This window comes from Lutjanus erythropterus, chromosome 18 (assembly GCF_056507025.1).
Source record: "Lutjanus erythropterus isolate fLutEry1 chromosome 18, fLutEry1.hap2, whole genome shotgun sequence".
Lineage (NCBI taxonomy): Eukaryota > Metazoa > Chordata > Actinopteri > Lutjaniformes > Lutjanidae > Lutjanus > Lutjanus erythropterus.
Genome location: NC_139334.1, coordinates 15,549,150 through 15,567,996, shown reverse-complemented (window position 1 = coordinate 15,567,996; position 18,847 = coordinate 15,549,150). Strand labels below are relative to the sequence as shown.

General features: G+C 38.3%; 2 protein-coding genes across 3 annotated transcripts; both read right to left on the bottom strand.

Moving 5' to 3' along the window:
- Positions 1–1,372: 1,372 nt before the first annotated feature.
- slc25a29l (solute carrier family 25 member 29-like) lies at positions 1,373–10,259 on the bottom strand. Its single transcript, XM_084742839.1, has 4 exons — positions 10,145–10,259; positions 7,779–7,822; positions 5,032–5,115; positions 1,373–2,989 (listed from the first exon to the last, which is right to left on the bottom strand). Exons 1-4 carry the CDS (start codon positions 10,176–10,178, stop codon positions 2,219–2,221), a joined length of 933 nt encoding a protein of 310 aa, XP_084598965.1. The 5' UTR covers positions 10,179–10,259; the 3' UTR covers positions 1,373–2,218.
- Positions 10,260–13,361: 3,102 nt separating this feature from the next.
- On the bottom strand, positions 13,362–18,657 carry wars1 (tryptophanyl-tRNA synthetase 1). 2 transcript variants are annotated; one of them, XM_084742814.1, is made up of 11 exons: positions 18,512–18,657; positions 18,045–18,168; positions 17,218–17,434; positions 16,930–17,038; positions 16,556–16,675; positions 16,221–16,403; positions 15,583–15,683; positions 14,844–14,956; positions 14,570–14,743; positions 14,104–14,244; positions 13,362–13,907 (listed from the first exon to the last, which is right to left on the bottom strand). In XM_084742814.1, exons 2-11 carry the CDS (start codon positions 18,156–18,158, stop codon positions 13,755–13,757), a joined length of 1,425 nt encoding a protein of 474 aa, XP_084598940.1. In that variant the 5' UTR covers positions 18,159–18,168; positions 18,512–18,657; the 3' UTR covers positions 13,362–13,754. The 2 variants fall into 2 exon arrangements, with proteins under 2 accessions (XP_084598940.1, XP_084598939.1); XM_084742813.1 differs by having other exon boundaries at positions 18,045–18,172; positions 18,512–18,650.
- Positions 18,658–18,847: the final 190 nt, after the last annotated feature.

Genomic DNA, 18,847 nt, shown 5'->3' with positions numbered 1-18,847 from the left:
GAAGAATTTTGTTCCCCATGAAAGATTTGAACGACTCAGCATCAACCCCTAGATGTAGTCAAATCTGTGATACCCATCTATAACCACTAGAGGCCAGTCCTTTCTTTAACAGAAGGGATCAGAACATTTCCAGTTTTATTAACTCACTTAAAACAACTCATTCAGTCTCCATTTGTCCTGTTTGGGGTTGTGGGGAGTCTGACAACTTATTAAAAGGTGATTTCGGTATTAGTTGAAATGTTTTTAGCCTGACTCTTCACTGTAAATCCTTAACTTGGAGCCACGTTCGTGTGCACATACACACTGTCTGAACTGGGTGTGTGTGGTGCAATGGCATACAAATGTCATGTCAGGACTTTAGGAGACTTGGATTACATCAGACAAGCACTATGGAGGCCTTTTATGTTTTTTTGTTTTGTTTTTTTCAGTTGTATTTTACATCTTGACACCATTTACTTGGATTGTTTGGGAGATTCTGCAATGCTGTTGAGCAGGAGGGTGAATAGATAATGATAATTCTTGTTTAATATTTGACCAGTTCCAAAAATTGTCCCTATTAGACACTTACACACAAAAACATAAGGAAACAGGGTGAAAAATAGAAAAAATACCCTTTAACATAAAACTCATAAATATATAAACACATTGGGGTAATAGTTGTACCAAAAACTGTCTTTCAAAAAAAAAGAAAACATGAGAAAGAAAGTGGCTTTTATTTCACCTTTCTCTCAGAAAACTACAGTGTGCATGCTGCTTTGGTGCAAGTTAATGGACAAAAATAACTACAGAACACAAAGACAATATTATACAGTTAAGGCAGCACTTTTACAAAGATGTTATCATCCACCGGTACAGTCAGAAATCTAGACAAATGTACTTTACAAAATAGAGAACTGAAGGCTTCAAACAGAAAAATACAGGATTATAATCAAGATAATTCTAACGCTTAGAGAGATTGCACACCTTTATACATGTAAAGGATGACAGGAAAGCAAAAAACAAATTCACAGTATGTACATCATTAGGTTTTTGGACAAACCAAAAGCAGTTTCAGACCTGCACTTTAGAAAGAAAAGTATTAGCAGCATCCATTCAGAACTGCAGATGTAGACGTGAAGATGTGTGCTGCCTACATTTAAAAAAAGTAACATTTGATAAATATTTCAGTTGCAGTTAGGTGTTAAACTGCAGTTTCTTATAGTTAACATTTTCTTTCAGGAAAATGTGAAGTGTTTATGAGCATTAATGAGCCTGGTAAATATTGAGAAGGAAGTCCAGGAAGTTCTGACCAGAAAACCGAAACCAATGGCAAAATAGATGCATTCTTGTTTGGTGCTTAAAGTTGAACATTACATTCCAAAATTTGTTTTGCTTTTTTCAAAGGTCTGTTGATTTTTATTAGGCAATCGGTTTTACATGACACTGTAACAGAATCTCGGATCAATGTAAAATACAAAAGATAAGATCTATTGTAAGGTGAAATATTTGTTTTAAAATAGATTTTAACCGCACATGTGCTTAATATCGTACCATAAGGTGCTTTCTTTGGACGCTCTCCGATGTCCAGAACAAAAAGATTAAAAAACACATCAGATTTGGTTTTAAACAGTGATTATTTCATATAGTTAAGCATTTTACACATCTTTAATAAATTAAATCTTTAAAATTATTCAGCATTCATTTCAGAGATTGAAGTTTAATCTTTGATTGGCACGTCTAATAAACCTTTTTCACAACAACTACACTGATATAAAATAAAAGGGTAAAAACAGATGATATCAATGATACTAACTGGTTCCGTTCCTAATGGCTACTCGATTAGTATCACTGGTAAGATTTATGTTTACCTTTTTATTTTATGTCAATATAGTTGGAGGGTATACAGTGGAGACTGGTTGCTAACATAATTTCTAGACATATTTCATTATGACCTGAAGTGTTTCTTTGACTCTAAATTTTAGGAACATCTGTAACGTGTCACTGGGCAGTGCGCTACAGTAACTCTTGTAACCGTTAAGTTTCCTAAATTACTTAAAACTTAAAACAAATGTGTACAAAACCTTTTAAAAACAGACCATATTTACAAGTGCAGCTCTTATCTTAAAATATATATTATTTAAATACCACATGGACACCAGGTAACCGATCGAAGGCAGCTTCCATCTGTCCTCTACAGATGTGCTGCTGACTGTAGTAATGCTCGCTGCTGCAGGACGGCTCACATGCTGGTCGGTTGTGTCTGCGGCTGCAGCGGCTGCAGCTGCACAGATTGTGGCTCCGAGTCCTGAATGCTGCACTCTTCTCCCTGGCGCATGTACATTAAAAATAAAGTCACAGTGGCGAATGTGGTGGCATTCACTGGAAATGCACGCAGCAAAGTGGACGTAAGCCCACGTGTGAACACCCTCCACCCCTCCTTCTGTAAGCTCTGTCTCACACAGTCCATAATGCCACTGTACTGGTTGACGCCGCCGACCCCGTCCGCCTGAAGACGCGACTTTATCACGTCCACGGGATAGGTGGAGATCCAGGAGGCGATGCCAGACATTCCACCAGCGAACAACAGTTTGGGGATCATGTAGGGGTCTTCTGGCTCACAGCCCAGGGAGCGTGTCAGAGTGTCGTAAGCGAGAAAGTACACACCGAAACCAGGAGTCTCACGCAGCAGGGTGGTCACCATGCCGCGGTTGATACCTCGGATTCCCTCCCGATTGTAGATTCTCACCAGACAGTCCAGGGAGTTCTTATACACCTTCCTCTTTGACTTCTTCTCTCCAGTCCCCTGCAGCTGCATGCGTGTCTTGGCCAGCTCCATTGGGCAGCAGATGACACACTGGATGGCTCCAGCAGAGGCTCCCGCCAGGAACTGGTTGAGAGGTGTGTCCCTGCCAAGCTTGCGCATGGCGTTGCCCTGGACACCAAAAACGATGGCATTGATGAAGGTCAGGCCCATCATCGGAGAGCCGATGCCTTTGTACAGACCGAACACCTGCAGGCACAAAGACAGATTTTTGGGATCACATGTTGCATCACAATCTCTTCCAGCAGGTATGACAGGTAAAACTTCTGATCATTTGTGCGCACAAATTATTATTATCTTATAGAAATTAATCATTTGTACCTTTTAATTATTGAATTACTCCCTCCAGGACTCCATTTCACTGAAGGGTGACACATTAAATTAATGAAAGACAAAGCTTTATGGTTCAAAATGTCACCTTTCTGCCTACAGTCTGGCTGAACCAATATCCCACTTATTTTATTTATTTATCTAACAGGTGAACTATTTAGTCAGTTAATGATTTGTTATGAAAGTAATGCAATTAAAGTTTCAAGCACTTTATCCAAAATCCAAGCACTTTTCAAACCACAGAAACACCACATTAAAATTGGAAGTGTTTTCAAGGATTTTCAGCACGATAGAAACGCTGTCCACTGAAAATAGAATATGCAGCATTGTTTGCAAAAGCCACCATATGAAGTCGGCCCTGAACGTCCTGAACACGGCAAAATGAGAAAATAAGAAAATACAGGCAGAGGACATGGTCTCTGCAGATACAGACACCACCACACAATTTTAATGGGTCATAAGTGATGATTTAGAGGGATTATATATTTATGAGACTATATGTTGTTTTTTTGTTTTTTCTTTAGGAAAATCCTTGAAAAGTATACCTGTAAATTAGTTCATTTCATTGAAATTAAGCTCATAGTGTTCATGTTGTGGCCAGTCAAATCAATGAGAGGGGAGCAGTGACAAGCTCACAGCTGTATTTTAATATATACTTGGCCTCATAAAGCTAATTCATTCTCTAAAATGAATAGCATTAACTCCACTTATCCTTGTCCCTTTGGTACTCTTTGTTATCATTTCAATGCTGTATTTGAGCTTTGTTTTTAACTCTTGACAGCCAGCTTGTAATGCATTGCGAAATAAAGAAAGCTGCATATATAGACATAATTTTTGCTCAGTAAGTAAATGTTTGAGCTCCTAAAATTATCAAGTGATTCAGTAACAAGAGATGTGTCATGCATTGCAAAATAAAGAAAGTCTTCAGGTCACGGATAATCTAAATGGACATAATTTTTGTTATGAATTCACAAAACACAAACATTAGTCTGAGGGAACAAATTACTATTTTGTGTACACAAGTAAGTAATAAATTGGTGCAACTCGCGCACTCAGTCATCTCACAATTTGTTTTGATTTATGATACATATTTGAATGAGAAATACATATTTTCAGCTCCAAAATATCCTTAAAATTAACAGAAAAGGCCTTGTATTGTAAAAACAGTTATTAACAATGGCTGTGCTTGTTTTCCCTGGGCAAAAGACGAACAACTCAGAGAAAGACACACACCATAAATTATAAACGCAAACACTGTTGGATATGGCAAAAAGCCTTGAGGCTATCACAGTGGCAGTGCTGGAATGTGGAAATATTTGCATAGTCAATCTGCTAAAATAAAAACATGCACAGTCAAATACTCTTCTAGCCTTCAGATATCTTTTAAGCCAGTGCCAGTATTGTTTATCACAAACATTCTCAATTATGACAGCTAACTAAACAAAGAGCTGATTAAACAGTAAACTTTCAAATTATTCAAATACTGAGAACCCCTTACTTTAATACTGTACTGTAATAATGTACTGTGGGAGGCATCTCTCTTGTAAAACAGCCATGAGAGATTCACTGAGATCATGAATACTCTGCTTAGCTCAAATGGCACCACGTCCAAAGCTTTATTTAGCCCACGCGGGACTAAGGTCCTCTCTGACCCTGGCTAACAGACGCACCACCTCCCCTCTTTCACCCCTAACAACCTATGTTAGGAACATGCTGGCTGATGCCTGTGTTTAGAGATGAGACTGTAACTGGAAACTTAAATGAGGACAGTGACCACCAGTCTCCATGTTGGCACAGTGGGCAGCACATGGTGCACATTACTCGACAGCCTTAGGAAAAGTTTGATTTCCAAGTAGTAAAGCATTAAGAGGCATTCACACACACAAAAAAAAACTCCTTACCGACTCCTGGCGTATGATTGACTGGAAGCAGTGAAATGTGCCTCGGTACAGAGGTTTGTCCACATTCTGAACCTGAAGCCTCACCTGTGAACGACAGACTTTGTGTTAGAGCCGTATAACAGACGAATAAGGCCACAACAACTATAAAGCACGTAATGTAATAGAGGTTTAAAGGGAGACAAGCAGGCAACAGTGCTTTGAAAAGGGTCTTTTCAGGGGTAAAAAAGGATGCTTACGAGGGTGCAACATTAGGAAGGGAAAAAAATCTACCGAGAATGAAGTGAAATAAAAAAATAAAGTACAAAAAACAAAATGTCTTCTTTGCGTTACATTTCTATATCTCAAGACAAGACATTGGGTGAGAGGGAAAAGAAGACCTTGACCATACTTACTAGGTCACATTTCCATGGAGAGGCTGTTTATTTCTCTCTCTCATCTACAACACAGTGACACTGTTGCTGTTAAAGACAGCCTCCCCCAGACACCAACTCAGGGAGAAAGGACATTAAAAGCAAGGTACAAAAGTGCTACAACCAAACCCTTCACCATCTCTGTATGTTGCTTTTTAAAAGAAATTAAGTGACTTATTTATGACAGTAATTTGAATGCAATCTTAAGTTTAAGGCCTTACATGGAAACTATATATATTCAGGTTAGTTAACAGAAATCATAAAATGAGATGTCAGAAAACCACACAAGACATGAAAGCATTTTTTAAATTGCATTTTGACTTTAACAAGTGACTTTAAAGACATAGTTCAGATTGTATATGATGTGTCTATCCATAGCCAGTGTATTAGATATAATAGATGGTGGTCAACATGCCTCCAGTTTGGAGAGGCAGCAAGAGTACCAGTGTAGGAAGTTAAACAATGTATTGCTGTGGACAGGGTCAGCAGTAAAACATATTTTAGCCAATTAAAAATGGTCCCACTAAAAAAAAAACAACTCTATTATCAGTTTAAGTGTACACTATATTTAGAATCTTTTCAACACTTTACCTTGATGTCTGCCAGCCCTTTTCCCACAGGAAGCCGCCATTATATGAGCCAAATATCACTCTTTACAAACCAACCAAACTGCACTGGCAAAATCAATCATTTTATCTCACAGAACACAGGAGGTAAAGGGAAGCTGGCACTGCTTTCATCAGTTACTTTACTTTATTGTGCTACTGCAGTGTTTTAAAGCGTGGGTTGTATTCACCAAAGTCACACAATAACACACAAACAAACTAAGTGATGAAGGCAGTGGTAGACGGTGTTCTGTGAGGTAAACTTACAGTTTTTGCCAAAAGAAGTCTGGTGCCTTTGGAGAGAGTGATATTTGGCTTATAATGTTAGTTTAACGCCAAGGTGAAGCAGTGAAAATATTCTAAATAGTGTTAACTTAAACTGATATTGATTCTTTAGTTTTTTTTTTAACCCTGTGCACAGCAGAACATTACTGAGCTTTCCTGCCGGTGTTCCTGCCGCTTCTCCAAACTGGAGATACTGGAGACAACACACGGACTATAGATATGTGCATCATACAACCCCACTTAAAAAAAAAAAACCTGAACTATCCCTTTCAGCCAAAGGAGTACTATATAGACAAGTTAATACCAATGATACTCCGTGTGACTCTGTGGTTGGTTGAAAATAATGAATGTATAGGATTGGGAAGTAGCCAGTAACTGAAGCCAATGTCTCTAAATAGCCAATGGTAGCCTAAATGACAATTTTATTAAAATCTAAGAGGACAAAAGTAAACATCTTTGTTATGAACTTCTCTGTACACTGATAAAAAGTTAAGTATTACTATTAACTGGAACAAAATGGCTAACTTGTTTGGTGGCAGACAACAATATAGAGAAGGTAAAGTTGATCCCCTTAACAATCTATTGGATGGACTCATCTCTTTCTGTATTGGATCTGTATTAACACTATGGTGGTGGGATTTACATACATGCAACTTCACCCCTATTTAAGGACCAAATTCTGTGTATCATCGTTTTATAACAAGTGCAGGTTCACACACTCACCACTGCAATTTATGACTCTTTCTTAATACCAGATCAGACAAATACACATTTCTTTCTCGCAATTTCTTGCCAAGATATTGTAGGTAAACTACTTACTTAAATCTCCAGCTGTTTATCCATTTATATCAGCAACTACAGCACTAGATCTACTAATTGGATTCTTTGAAATGTCCCCAGGGTCCATTCAAAGCTTGGTAAAACTGCTTTTTCCGTGAATGCACCCTGGACATGGAATGACCTGCACGATACACATCACCTTAGTAGAGCTCCCTTCCTTGAGTACATTTAGAAACTTTATTGCTCTAACATATGAAAGTGTTTTTTTTATGCAAAACTGCTTATGTTACTGTCTTGACCAGGAATCCCTGGAAGAGGAGATCTTGTATCTCAATCTTCCTGGCTAAATAAAGGATAAATAAATAAATATATTGACATATAAACGTGGATTTTTTAAGGTGCATGTATAAATAATCTGTTTAGAAAAAATGAAATAAACTAGAAATTATGATCTAATAAGGTAATATTTTGACAAACTGATAAAAAAAAACTATAGTAATTATTCCCCCTGCTCGGTTATGTATTTTCAATTGTAAGCTGACTGTTTAACTTTAGGTTATCTGCATTCACATTCAGGCAGCCAACAGAGTGATCTGACTCAAAACATTTTAACAGCAAAGTACTGAATCACGTCATTGCCTAACATGAGTAACACACCCACACCCACCTTCACAGTGTCAAATGGATGTCCCACCAAAACACCAGCAGCACCTGGAAAACAAGAGATGGGATTTTAAATAATATTATAAAATACGGATTAATTACTAACAATTAAGGCTAAATACCATGAATAAATACCATGTAGCCCAATTATCGATCAATAACAGTGGTGTCACTGTCATAGCAAATACAGTTTGATATTGGCGAACAGAGTGGCTTAAGATCAAGTAGCTCATCTCAGAACAGCAAACAGCCCGTCCCACAAAGACTGAGCAATGTAATCAGTTGGTCACTGCACTGGACCCAGTGACGAAAGCGTAACAGCAGCATGACCTTGACTTATGCCAATGAGCCAAAAATCAATAATACAACAGTAACTCCTGACCATATCATGTCATATATCTACCTATTAGACAACAGGCATTCAGTCATCAGAGGTATATAATGTTCTATTTTAACACATGTAACATTGTAAAAGACAGTATGTTAGTATTGGTATGACATATTATTTTATGTTTGGGGGTAACAGTTAAAAAAGTATTTAATATCAGTTTCGTAATGAATCATCTGCAGCCTTGTCAATGGCCTTTAAACTTGTGCACACAAACCAGTACTGTGATGATTCACCTGACAAATCATTTATTTATCGCTACTGATATTAAGAATGTTGAATATAAACAGTGGAAATCAAAAAGTTTTTAAATCAGATTATTCAAACAGTGTCATAGCGCTATTGCAAACATGTTCATACAGGTATGTCACAGAATTTATGTGACTGTCAGAGTTCTCATGGTTACTAATCACACTTGAGCCCTCTGTTATTGCTTCACTTTTTAACTAGGATATGACGTATGAATGAGTAAATGACTAACAAACTAGTCCATGGCGGGGCTGGACTGAATCCAGAATAGTTTAAGGGTAATATATACAATCAATACATCATCAATATAACAACATAAACAATCATCAGTCTAATGCAATGAGTCCCAAAACTGAGGTCCAGACAGTCCTTGTCATGCTAAACAATTAGGGATGCATGATATGCATTTTTTCAGCCGATACAATAACCAATAATTACCTGCTTCTCATTAGCTGATACTGACAAGATCAATGAATCTTTTTCACAAATATACTTTGGCTTTTATAGAACATTTTGCCTACGTATAAAATGTTTTGACATAATCTGTTATAGCTGATATTTATCGGTTATAATTTCATTATCAGAATAATAAATAAGAATATTAATTTCCCATTACCTGTCCCAAAATTTATTGTGTATCCCTATAAATAAGGATCTGCTTAATTAAAATGTAAGTTAAGGCTCAGGCCCTCAATTACAGTAAATACAATAAAACCCTAGGCTAAACTTAGCACATTTGGGCTTGTCCTCTGTGGTGAGAATATCTGGGGTCAGGGATGTGCTAAAGTTTGGGACACCTGGCCTTGAGCAAAGCCAAAACAGCTGACAATATTCCCAACTGTGGAAACACACCTCTATTCAAACAAGAAGCCTTGAACTAGTTTTGTAAGTTAGCCTGGAGGGTTCCTCCCTCATGAGGAATGATGAAGGTTATTACATAATTCGGGATGGGGGAGACTGTCTGATAATAATCACAAAATAGAAAAGGCGTATCCTGATACTTCTAGTGCAGGAATGTTTTGACACTGTAAAACAAATATTTTTTGTATTTGTTTTCTATTTTAGCTTGGCTGTAGGTGGGTGAGTTTAATTCACGTGAAACAAGCCAGCTATTTCCTGAATGACAACAGAGAATATACACATCACGCCTGTGTGTGTGAGCACGGGTAAGGAATGAAACTCCACAAACTTTAAGTTACATCCGGTATGTCCGCATATGTTTAGAGGGAAAAAAAAACCTACTAAAGCTTGGATTATCAGTCTCCAATATGTCACCATTGTTTGTTTATAATGCTTCTCATACGTGGCAGCTGCGGACTAATTACTAACTTTGCCTCTGGAGCTGTCCACACGATGCTTGACTCTGGGGAAAAAAAGGAATTTTGGCTAACATTAGAATTGAGCGGCCGTGTGTTAAAGGTAACCCTGGATTCCTGCGGAACTCTCGCGAGATTTGTGCGCGTTGAATCGTTCTTGGACACATTGTACAACCCAATTTCCTATGTTTTATACTGAAACAGTGCCGTTGTTAAGATTTGCTTACGGTTGGCGACAAACCCTTTCTTAAAGATGGAGACAGAGGGCGAGATAGATCGTATTTTGGTTTGGAACAAGTTACGCTCGCGAGATCTTTCGGAGATCTGGGATTCCCTTCAAGACACGACCACCGTTAGCTTCAACTTGTTAACCAGGCTAACGTGGCTAGCTAACGTCAAAACTAACTAAGCACTTACCTCCTACGCAGCCCGCAGCAAAGTCCAATGCCATTCCCTCAATAGTCTAACGTTTGAAAGTTTGTTCAGCTAGCTCGGCAGCTAAAATAATTCACAAACCCTTAGTGGATAGTTAGTTATAAGTCTGCCTAAACTTCGCTATTTACAAACCCCGGCTTGGTGTTCAGCCAAGCAGGTCAGTTCTTTCTATGATCTCCTTCTTAAGAGGTCTCAGGCGTTGATGATGCTGAGCTGACTGACTGTAATTTTTGCTGATGTGTCCTCACTACCACTACTAGCAGAGCTCTTTCTGCCAACCCTTTTCTATTTCTGTACCGCGTGAAGAGGCGGGGGTTGTTTCGACGTAGAAAAAGAAGCGTGTTTGCCCATTTTGAAGACAGCCCAATGGGATTACTTGGAGGTGGACAACTCCCCTAGTGGATGCTTTCCGCCCCTCACGCCCATTGGCTGCTGCAGCCGCTGTAGCCACAGCAGTAGAGGAAGCTATCATTAACAGAGTTCACTCCTCAGTGTCAAAATCAATCGACAGTGCTGTGTAGTATAGTATAAAAATTGTATACACTTCAAGCAATTCAGATTTTTCAGAAATATTTGAAAAAGATCATTTGCACACATGTATCTAGTGTTTTTACATTTGTTTTGATGCACATTTTGTCAGCCTTTGTAGGTATCCACTGGAGAGGGGCTTAAGAGCCACATGGGGCTCCCAAGCCTCAGGTTGCAGACCCCCAGTCTAGAATAATGCTGGAATGGGCTATTATCAGGGGTGTAAATATAGACAGCTCAGGCGGTGCAGTTGCACCAAGGCCCATGTGGTTTGGGGGCCTATAGAGAGAGCAGAGCAGGCCCTCCAACTATGTATTGGACGAAGAATGACCCTTGTAAATGATTCAGATTGACACTTTGAAAATATACCTGTGTTAAGAGAGGAACTCATTCAATTAAAAATGGTGCAATTTGCTATATATGCCCTCCAAAACACAAACCCATCTCCATTATGCTTTTCATTTTGGGGAGTAAAATATTCAGTAACAACCTATAACAAAATCATGCTTATTCTACATATACTATATTTTTTAAAAAGTATTTAATTAATTTAATGATTTATTATATTTCTTTGGAATTTTTGTCATATACAAAAAATATAATGATAATGTTTGGGCAATAATATGTATGTTGGTGTTAAATGTCAAGTCTGTTTGATCATGTGATGAGACAATACAATATAAGGTAGCAAGGTTAGGCACAAAATCTGTCTAGACAAAAAAAAATTAAAATTTTGACTGTAAAATACAACACACTGGTGGGTAAAATATACTGTATATCTGCCTAATGGGGTGTTTCATGCCTAATAACTAGCATGCACAAGGGCCCCTTATAATAGCCTGTTCTGGAGCCCGTCATAACTACCTTACACCACTGACTGTTACACTGACCTGCCAGTGTTTTAGGTGTATTGTAAATTTCAGATGTGATTAATATCTAACACCATATGTCTTTTTCTCAGGTTTTACTGGTGTCCCCAGCTGACATGGTGAAGGTGTGTCAGAGGTTAGAAATTCACAGCAGAAACCAAAGTACCATCGCTCATGAAGAGGGAGTTCTGTGCCTCTACAAGGAAGCCCGTGGCCCCGGGCTCTGACAGATGGACCGTTCATTGCCACCTTGCTTACTACTCATGTCATCTGTGAACAGCTGTTAGCCCCAGGCTGGACCCAACCCAAACACAGCTTACCTGTAAGTTATATTAGAAAATCTACACAAAACAACCTAGACACTTAAATAAATAGTTATTGAAAAGACAGCTTGCACAAGAGGTCTGTCGGGGATGTACAGGGGAGGACAAGAATGGATACTGAAAAATTCAAAATTCTGTTCGTTGTCTCACCAGTTCATCAGCCAAGGTGAGTATCGTAGTGCGTCGCAAGTGGATGGAAGAGTCCACACCACAACTATAAAGCAAGCAGTCTGGACTCCACCATTTTGAATAAGAACGATTTTTACAACAATATTTTTTATAGTTATATTTTTTGGTGTGGACTCTGAAGTGCAGAGAATCTGCTGTGAATGTTTCAGTTGTCCCTCAAGTGCATCACATTTCTCTCACACATCAGTACTGAAAAATCTGATCTACACCGGTATTTGTGTTTGCACTTTTTGCCGTAACACTGTGCTGGATATATTAATAATTAATTGTGAAAATTCTTTCAGTGATAGTTAATTATAATTCATTACTTATTTATGAATGTAAACCCCTAAGCTAAATGTCATCATGTCTTCACAATTGTCTTTTTTCCTCTGAGTGTTTGTTATTGTGACATAGTTGATATCGATAAAATTTATCCTTATTATTACCTTTGGAGTTTCCTTTGCCACATCTGGTACCATCATGTTACTGACACACAGTATACAGTACATTGATACTGTGTCTTGTGCTTTAGCTGCATTATCTTTATTTAAGGACCAATCATGTATTATTTTAGCCTAAATTATGGGTGTATTCAGATTACATTTGGATGAAAGGCTTTGCCTTTAGAGGATCATAATATAACATAACATGTATTCATTATTCAATACACAAGTAATTTCTGACAACAGGCATTTTCACAGCCACATTTTGATTTGTCTAATAACATTTACAATGTCTCCATTTTACTCACATGTCCCATTAAGTCATGACAGTGAGTCAGAATACCAGGACTGTGAAACTGAAGCAGCTAAATGGAGTTCAGCCACCACACGTCAAAATGTATTTTGTGAGAAAGACCTATAGTGCAGTTGTTTTATGCTAAAATGTCATTCTTCATACATTGGTGTGGGGTATTATGTGGAAAAATGGATACTTCAGCTGTGTGACTGTAGACATATATTATATGAATAATATATGCATGTACAATACTTTCACATAAAATGTGTTTTCAAAAGAACAGTTTAATTTTTAGTTTGGATATAAAATGATCGAAACTTCTTCACTTAGACCATGTTTAGAGAAAGAGTTACCTTGAGTCAAGTCCCTTTTGCTGATAACAAAACATTTGCTTTAGTTCCCTTAAGTAAGACCCTGACACCCTACTTATTTGTATTAATGTCTCATAATACGTCTCTTATTATGCCTATCTGTTCACAGTTTTCCAAGTAAAATAAGACCTCTTAACCAACATTTTTCAGAGGGGATGTGTAGCTGTGTTGTTGGTCACTGAGCAGCAGATTTTTGCAATTTACATTTGTACTCGGTTTTAATAATCATTCATCCTGAGCTGATTTCAGGGCGAGGAGCAGGGTTCATGTGACATTACAGTGGCACTGCAGACACAAACACTTCATGAAGATATACGTGTACAGTTGGTGCAGTGTGAAGCAGAAGTAGCATGACAATTTGCATGAAGGCGTGGGCGATGCCATGCTGAGTTTGACACAGAGAAGCGCATCATTACTCCAGTAATTTACATTTTGATTTTTCTCCAGTCCTGATGCAAACTATATGAGTAAAGACCCATCTTCCTGTTACATAGTACAATAATCTTCAATGGAAAAAAGATCTGATGGATTAATTATTTCTTCTTATTGACACAATGACTGTTGATGTATCGATTGCTCAAGCAGGCTACAGTTAAAAATTTAAAGGCCGTGGTGTCATGAACTGCTTGACTGTCTCGTCTGTGACTTGTTTGCGTCGCTCTTGATGCTGGGCAATCATCGGCTGCAGAGTCTCTATCAAAATCTTCTTCAGTTCTCCTGTTAGGAGAGCTCCACTTGCGTAGTCCTGCGTAGAGGAGATTGAATGAGGACAAAAGAAGTTGAGGATGAGGTAGCAGAGAATGACAAACAGAGTATGAGATTAAGAGTTCAACAAAGCTGTCAAAGTTGCACAAAGAATATGGAAAACAAAACTGTGATCAGCAAAAGAAAAACACAGTTTAGATGATGCCATTTGTTTTCTCTGATCTCCACAGCCTCACCTGTCTGATCTTCTCCAGCTGTTCATCATCATCCAGGAAGAAGGTCAAGTACATGTAGGAGACATCTACGTCTGGGTTTCCACCGTACATTCTGTGTTCTTCCACTGTGTCTTTCCCACCAGAAAATGCGTGTTTGTTGATCTGTGAGCAAAGGTTCCACAGGTCAGACCAGTCAGACAACAATCACGTGTTATACAAATCTGACTAGTGACTGCTGATCAAGATAACCAGTATGGAACTTGCCAGAAGTTTTAAAATCTTGCCCTCTGACAAATACCCCCATTAGACTATTTTCTTTCTATTTTCTTTCTATTTGCACTAAAGCACTTTTCCTTATTTTCACTGTGTTTAACTGACTTTAACTTGAAAATCCAATAAAAGGAGTTGAACTGAAAACAAAATAAAAACAAAACCTAATGACAAATACAAAATTACACCATAATAACCCTGTTAGCAATAGAAGCACCTTGTTTTTGATCTGCTTGGGTGTGTCTGTGAGGAAGATGGAGGAGTTTGCATCACTGGCGCTCATCTTGGTCTGCGCCCCCTGCAGGGCCGGGAAGAAGGTGGAGTGCAGCAGGGCGGGTTTGGGATAGCCAATCCTTGGAGCTACATCACGGGTCATCCTGAAGTAAGGGTCCTGGATGAGCGAGAGGACACATACAAAAACACATGATTGTAAAATATGACACTAGCATGTAGCATATCTATAATTACTGCGGTCTATTATCTATTATTACCTGGTCAATGGCGCAGGGGATGAGACACTGTATATCCGTTCTGCTTCCAAAGATCTGCGGAAAAGAGTTACTGAAGGATGGTGCTGCCTGGATGGCTGGGAAGCTGATCTTTCCTGAATGGATAAAAAAACATAATAAACACCATAAAGTTAGTTAAATTAGTTAGCGTTTTTTGCACTTCCAGTTTCCTCATCTCCAAGTCATTGGGTTTTTGAATTTATTCTTGGCCAGATGCCTGAAATCTGGAGATTTTCACATTTTGTTCTATGACATAAAATACCTCAGTCAATTTCAACGCTTTTAAGTGCATTAAAACAACTGTTGCTAACAAATGGCTGAATGAGACTGTAGAGGTTGTCGGGGACATCATGCCACACACTGAAGTCATGTGACCATGGTGTAGTTTGTTTATAACCTGTTAGATTGTTACTTCTGTCAACTGCATTTATGCTTCAAAACCATAAAAGTGCTGTTTATTCTTTCAAGATAATCTTGCTGAACAAACTGTGTCAGTATTGTAAACTTTAGTTTTCCATAAAGCTCATTATCTAATCCAAAATCTAATTGAAAAATCCTACTGGGTCTTTGTCGGTGGAACCAGAGCAACGCTAACTTCTAGATAGGCCTACAAGTCAGTTGCAGCATACTGCACTTTAAAATGAGGCAAAAAGTGAATGGAAGATGTTTGTACAGCACTAAACTTTTTTTTTAACCATTAAAACTTTTTCAGTTGTCTTACCAATACAGTCACTGTCTGTAAAGCCAAAGATGCCTTTGACCTGGTTGAAAGTCACATGCTTCTGGATCTTCACCACATTCCTATAGAATTCAGGGGATGCTCTGCAGAAAGTAAATTGAAATTGACAATAAAAACATTTAAAAAACAAAACAGTTCAGATTATAAGCTGATTCAGGTTAGGTCAACAAATAAGGTGATTTTTTTTCCTCAATAAATCCCTGCTGTGTCTTGCCAATGAAGCGATACAGCTTGCCAAATTGCATATTATTTTGCTTATGTCTGCACTAAGAGTGAAACATTTTTTCTTGATGTGTTGTTCTGAAATGCACTTCAAATGAACCCTTTTATCTTGAGTTGACTTTGTTATTTTGCTTATGTGCAGTTTTACTTGCAGCTAATTGAATTGATGTCAACTGCATTGTTTTATGGGTATTCTGTTTTGCGATGGTACAAATATTTTTAATATATGTCTAATATTTTTCTAATATATTTCTCTTGTGTTGTTCTTTCACATAACTAAGACTATATATTCTTTATCTTGTAAGGTGTCCCTGACTGAAAAACATCTGTCCTAGGAAGCCTCAGCAGGACGATCTGCCAGATAGGGATATGAATGTCACTTTTTTGTCATATCTTACCCCATGTAGTCAAGGTCAGAGAAGATGAATGTCTTGTTGACATCAAAGCCACAGGCGATTATGTCTTTGGCATTTTCCACAGCAAAACGGTGACATTCTTCTACTGTTAGATCCTTCCACAGGTACTTCTCATCATCAGTCAACTGGATCACAAGGGGGATGTCAAATACATCCTGCAACCACCTGCAACAAGGAAGTATGTTTCAGTTACAACAGGACTGATGTAAAATGAGCTGTACAGGTGAAGGACTTGGATGTCTTTGAGATGTAACACTTAAAGCTGCTTTTAGTTAAACAGCTTTTTGCTATTAATACATCATAGAAGGAGAACTCACTTGGTGAAGATGAAGGGGATGAGGTGACCAACGTGCATGGCCTCTGAGGACGGACCTCTGCCAGTGTAAAGGTAGAAGGACTTCTTCTTCTCATACGCATCCAGTACTTGATGCATATCTCTGCCAGAAATAAAAGGAAAGTGCATTACTGCATAAACTCTCACCTTCTTATCATGATCTGTTTTTATTTAATTGAAAAAGATCTCAAGCATGATGGCAAGGTAAAGGGTCAGAGTGGATATTTTTATGCTGACTACAGATTATGTGCTACACAATGATTTGCTAAACACCTATACACACAAAGTCAGGAATTAGAAACTAGAAAACTTGAAGATGTCCCACTGATTAACATTTTCAGATCCTAAAATACTGACCTGTGTGAAAAAAAGATTCCTCTTCGTAGAAAGTGATGAGGTCTCTGTCCCGAAACCTTTTCTATTCTGTCCACCAGCTCCTGGTCAATTTTACTGCTGCCAAACCTCACTACGGAAACACATGACACAAGGATAATTATTCGGTTGTTGTATAGGTTGTATAGAGTAAATTACCCCCATGGCACTGACATTTATATTTTAATTGAGTCAAAAAATAAAAATTTACATTTGCTATAAAACTACAGCTCTTTAGATGAAGGCCATGCTTGAAGCTCAATTGAATTTTACCTATGAGTTTGTCATAATCCACTCCCTTGGCGTTGGTTGTAGAAACATTCCATGGGTCAACTGTGTCTTCATCATCAGCACCATCTGCTGATGGCCCGTTGTCAGGGGCAACGCAGTTTTCTGGAGGCGGACAGCCTGCTTTGTAGTCCTGACCTGTCATCTGTTTGTAGTCCACTTTCAATTTTAGCAGCAACTGGACGGCAGCTTCAATTTCAGACTGGAGAATAAAAACACTGCTCTCAGATATCACACTAATAAAATCCTAAGAGAATCAAATGGCACTGTAAAAACTATTCTCATTATATTTTAGGGACCCGTTCACCCAAATTACATAACCATGCAGATCATTTTGGTTATATCTAGTCTTGCAAGGCCAGACCTCTCCACACTTTGTTGTAGCGCTGTGCCAGCACTGAAGAAAGGTTTGGCTGAACCCATTATCATTTGGCTATAGGGGGGAAAATGTTCTGCCTTGTTTGTATGTCTTTAAATCAATCACAATTATGATTCTTAAAGGGTAAAAGAACCACACAGGAATGTACATCACACTGTTGCAAATACTTGTAGGCTATAAAAATTCAGTCTGACCATAAAACAAAATCTCTGAGGATACACTAACTTTTATTCCCTTGTGGCTCACCTGTGTGCCCTAGGAACAAAATTGTGCTCACCACATTGTAGCGGTGTAGTGTCAGAAATCTCAATACCTGGGCAATAAGTAAGACTAGATACCAGTGGAGTAAGTAAGAAAAAAAATAATATAAACTAATCAACCCTTAACTAACCCACAAAACGGTTTTGTTTCACATGGTAGTAAAAGCACTTACTTTCTCAGCTTTAGCTGTCTTCAAGGCTCTGACTTTGTCTCCTTGTGCTGTCAGTGTCTCATAGAGCTCCACTGGACTCCTGGCTCCTTCCCCGTCTCCCTGACAGTCCGTCATCTTCTTCACACTTGCTAGGTAACAGTAATAAATAAGTAACATAATTACTCACCAAATATATCAGTGAAATTAAAGTTACATATTTTGAATAGCATCTGGTATGAGGTTAACAGGATTACTGAGGTATTATCTGCTCTTGCATTACTGTATCTCCGTTCATAGCAGCTGAGAAAATTCCCATATGTGAACATGGCAAAGCTAACTTGGTATAGCTGTAACTAGAGCTAGCTATTGCTGATGCGGTCTCCAGATTTACATCATGCTGTCGTGTTTTATAAATCATTACATAATTTAAATTACATTTTAAGTAAGTAGCTGAATTCATGATAAATACAAATAACTATCCACCATACCGTACAGTGTTCTTCACACACAGCTGACAGCTCACTCATTTAACTTGCATCAGCCGATCAGCCTGTGTGAGATAGTGTTTGGTACAAATTCTTCCCGGGGGAACAGGCTCTTTCAAAGGTTCCACTATCAATTAATCGGTACAAAGGTGGCATATTGGAAACCATGTTAAATACATTTAATGCACATACGTTTTTAAAAACATGATTTCAGCTTAATTTGAGAGGAACCTCACAAGATAAACACAATTTAAAGACATTTAATACAATATATGTCGGAGGAATGCGACAGCCGCTACTATTTCCGCCGTCTTTCAAAATAAAAGCTATTGTGCGTAG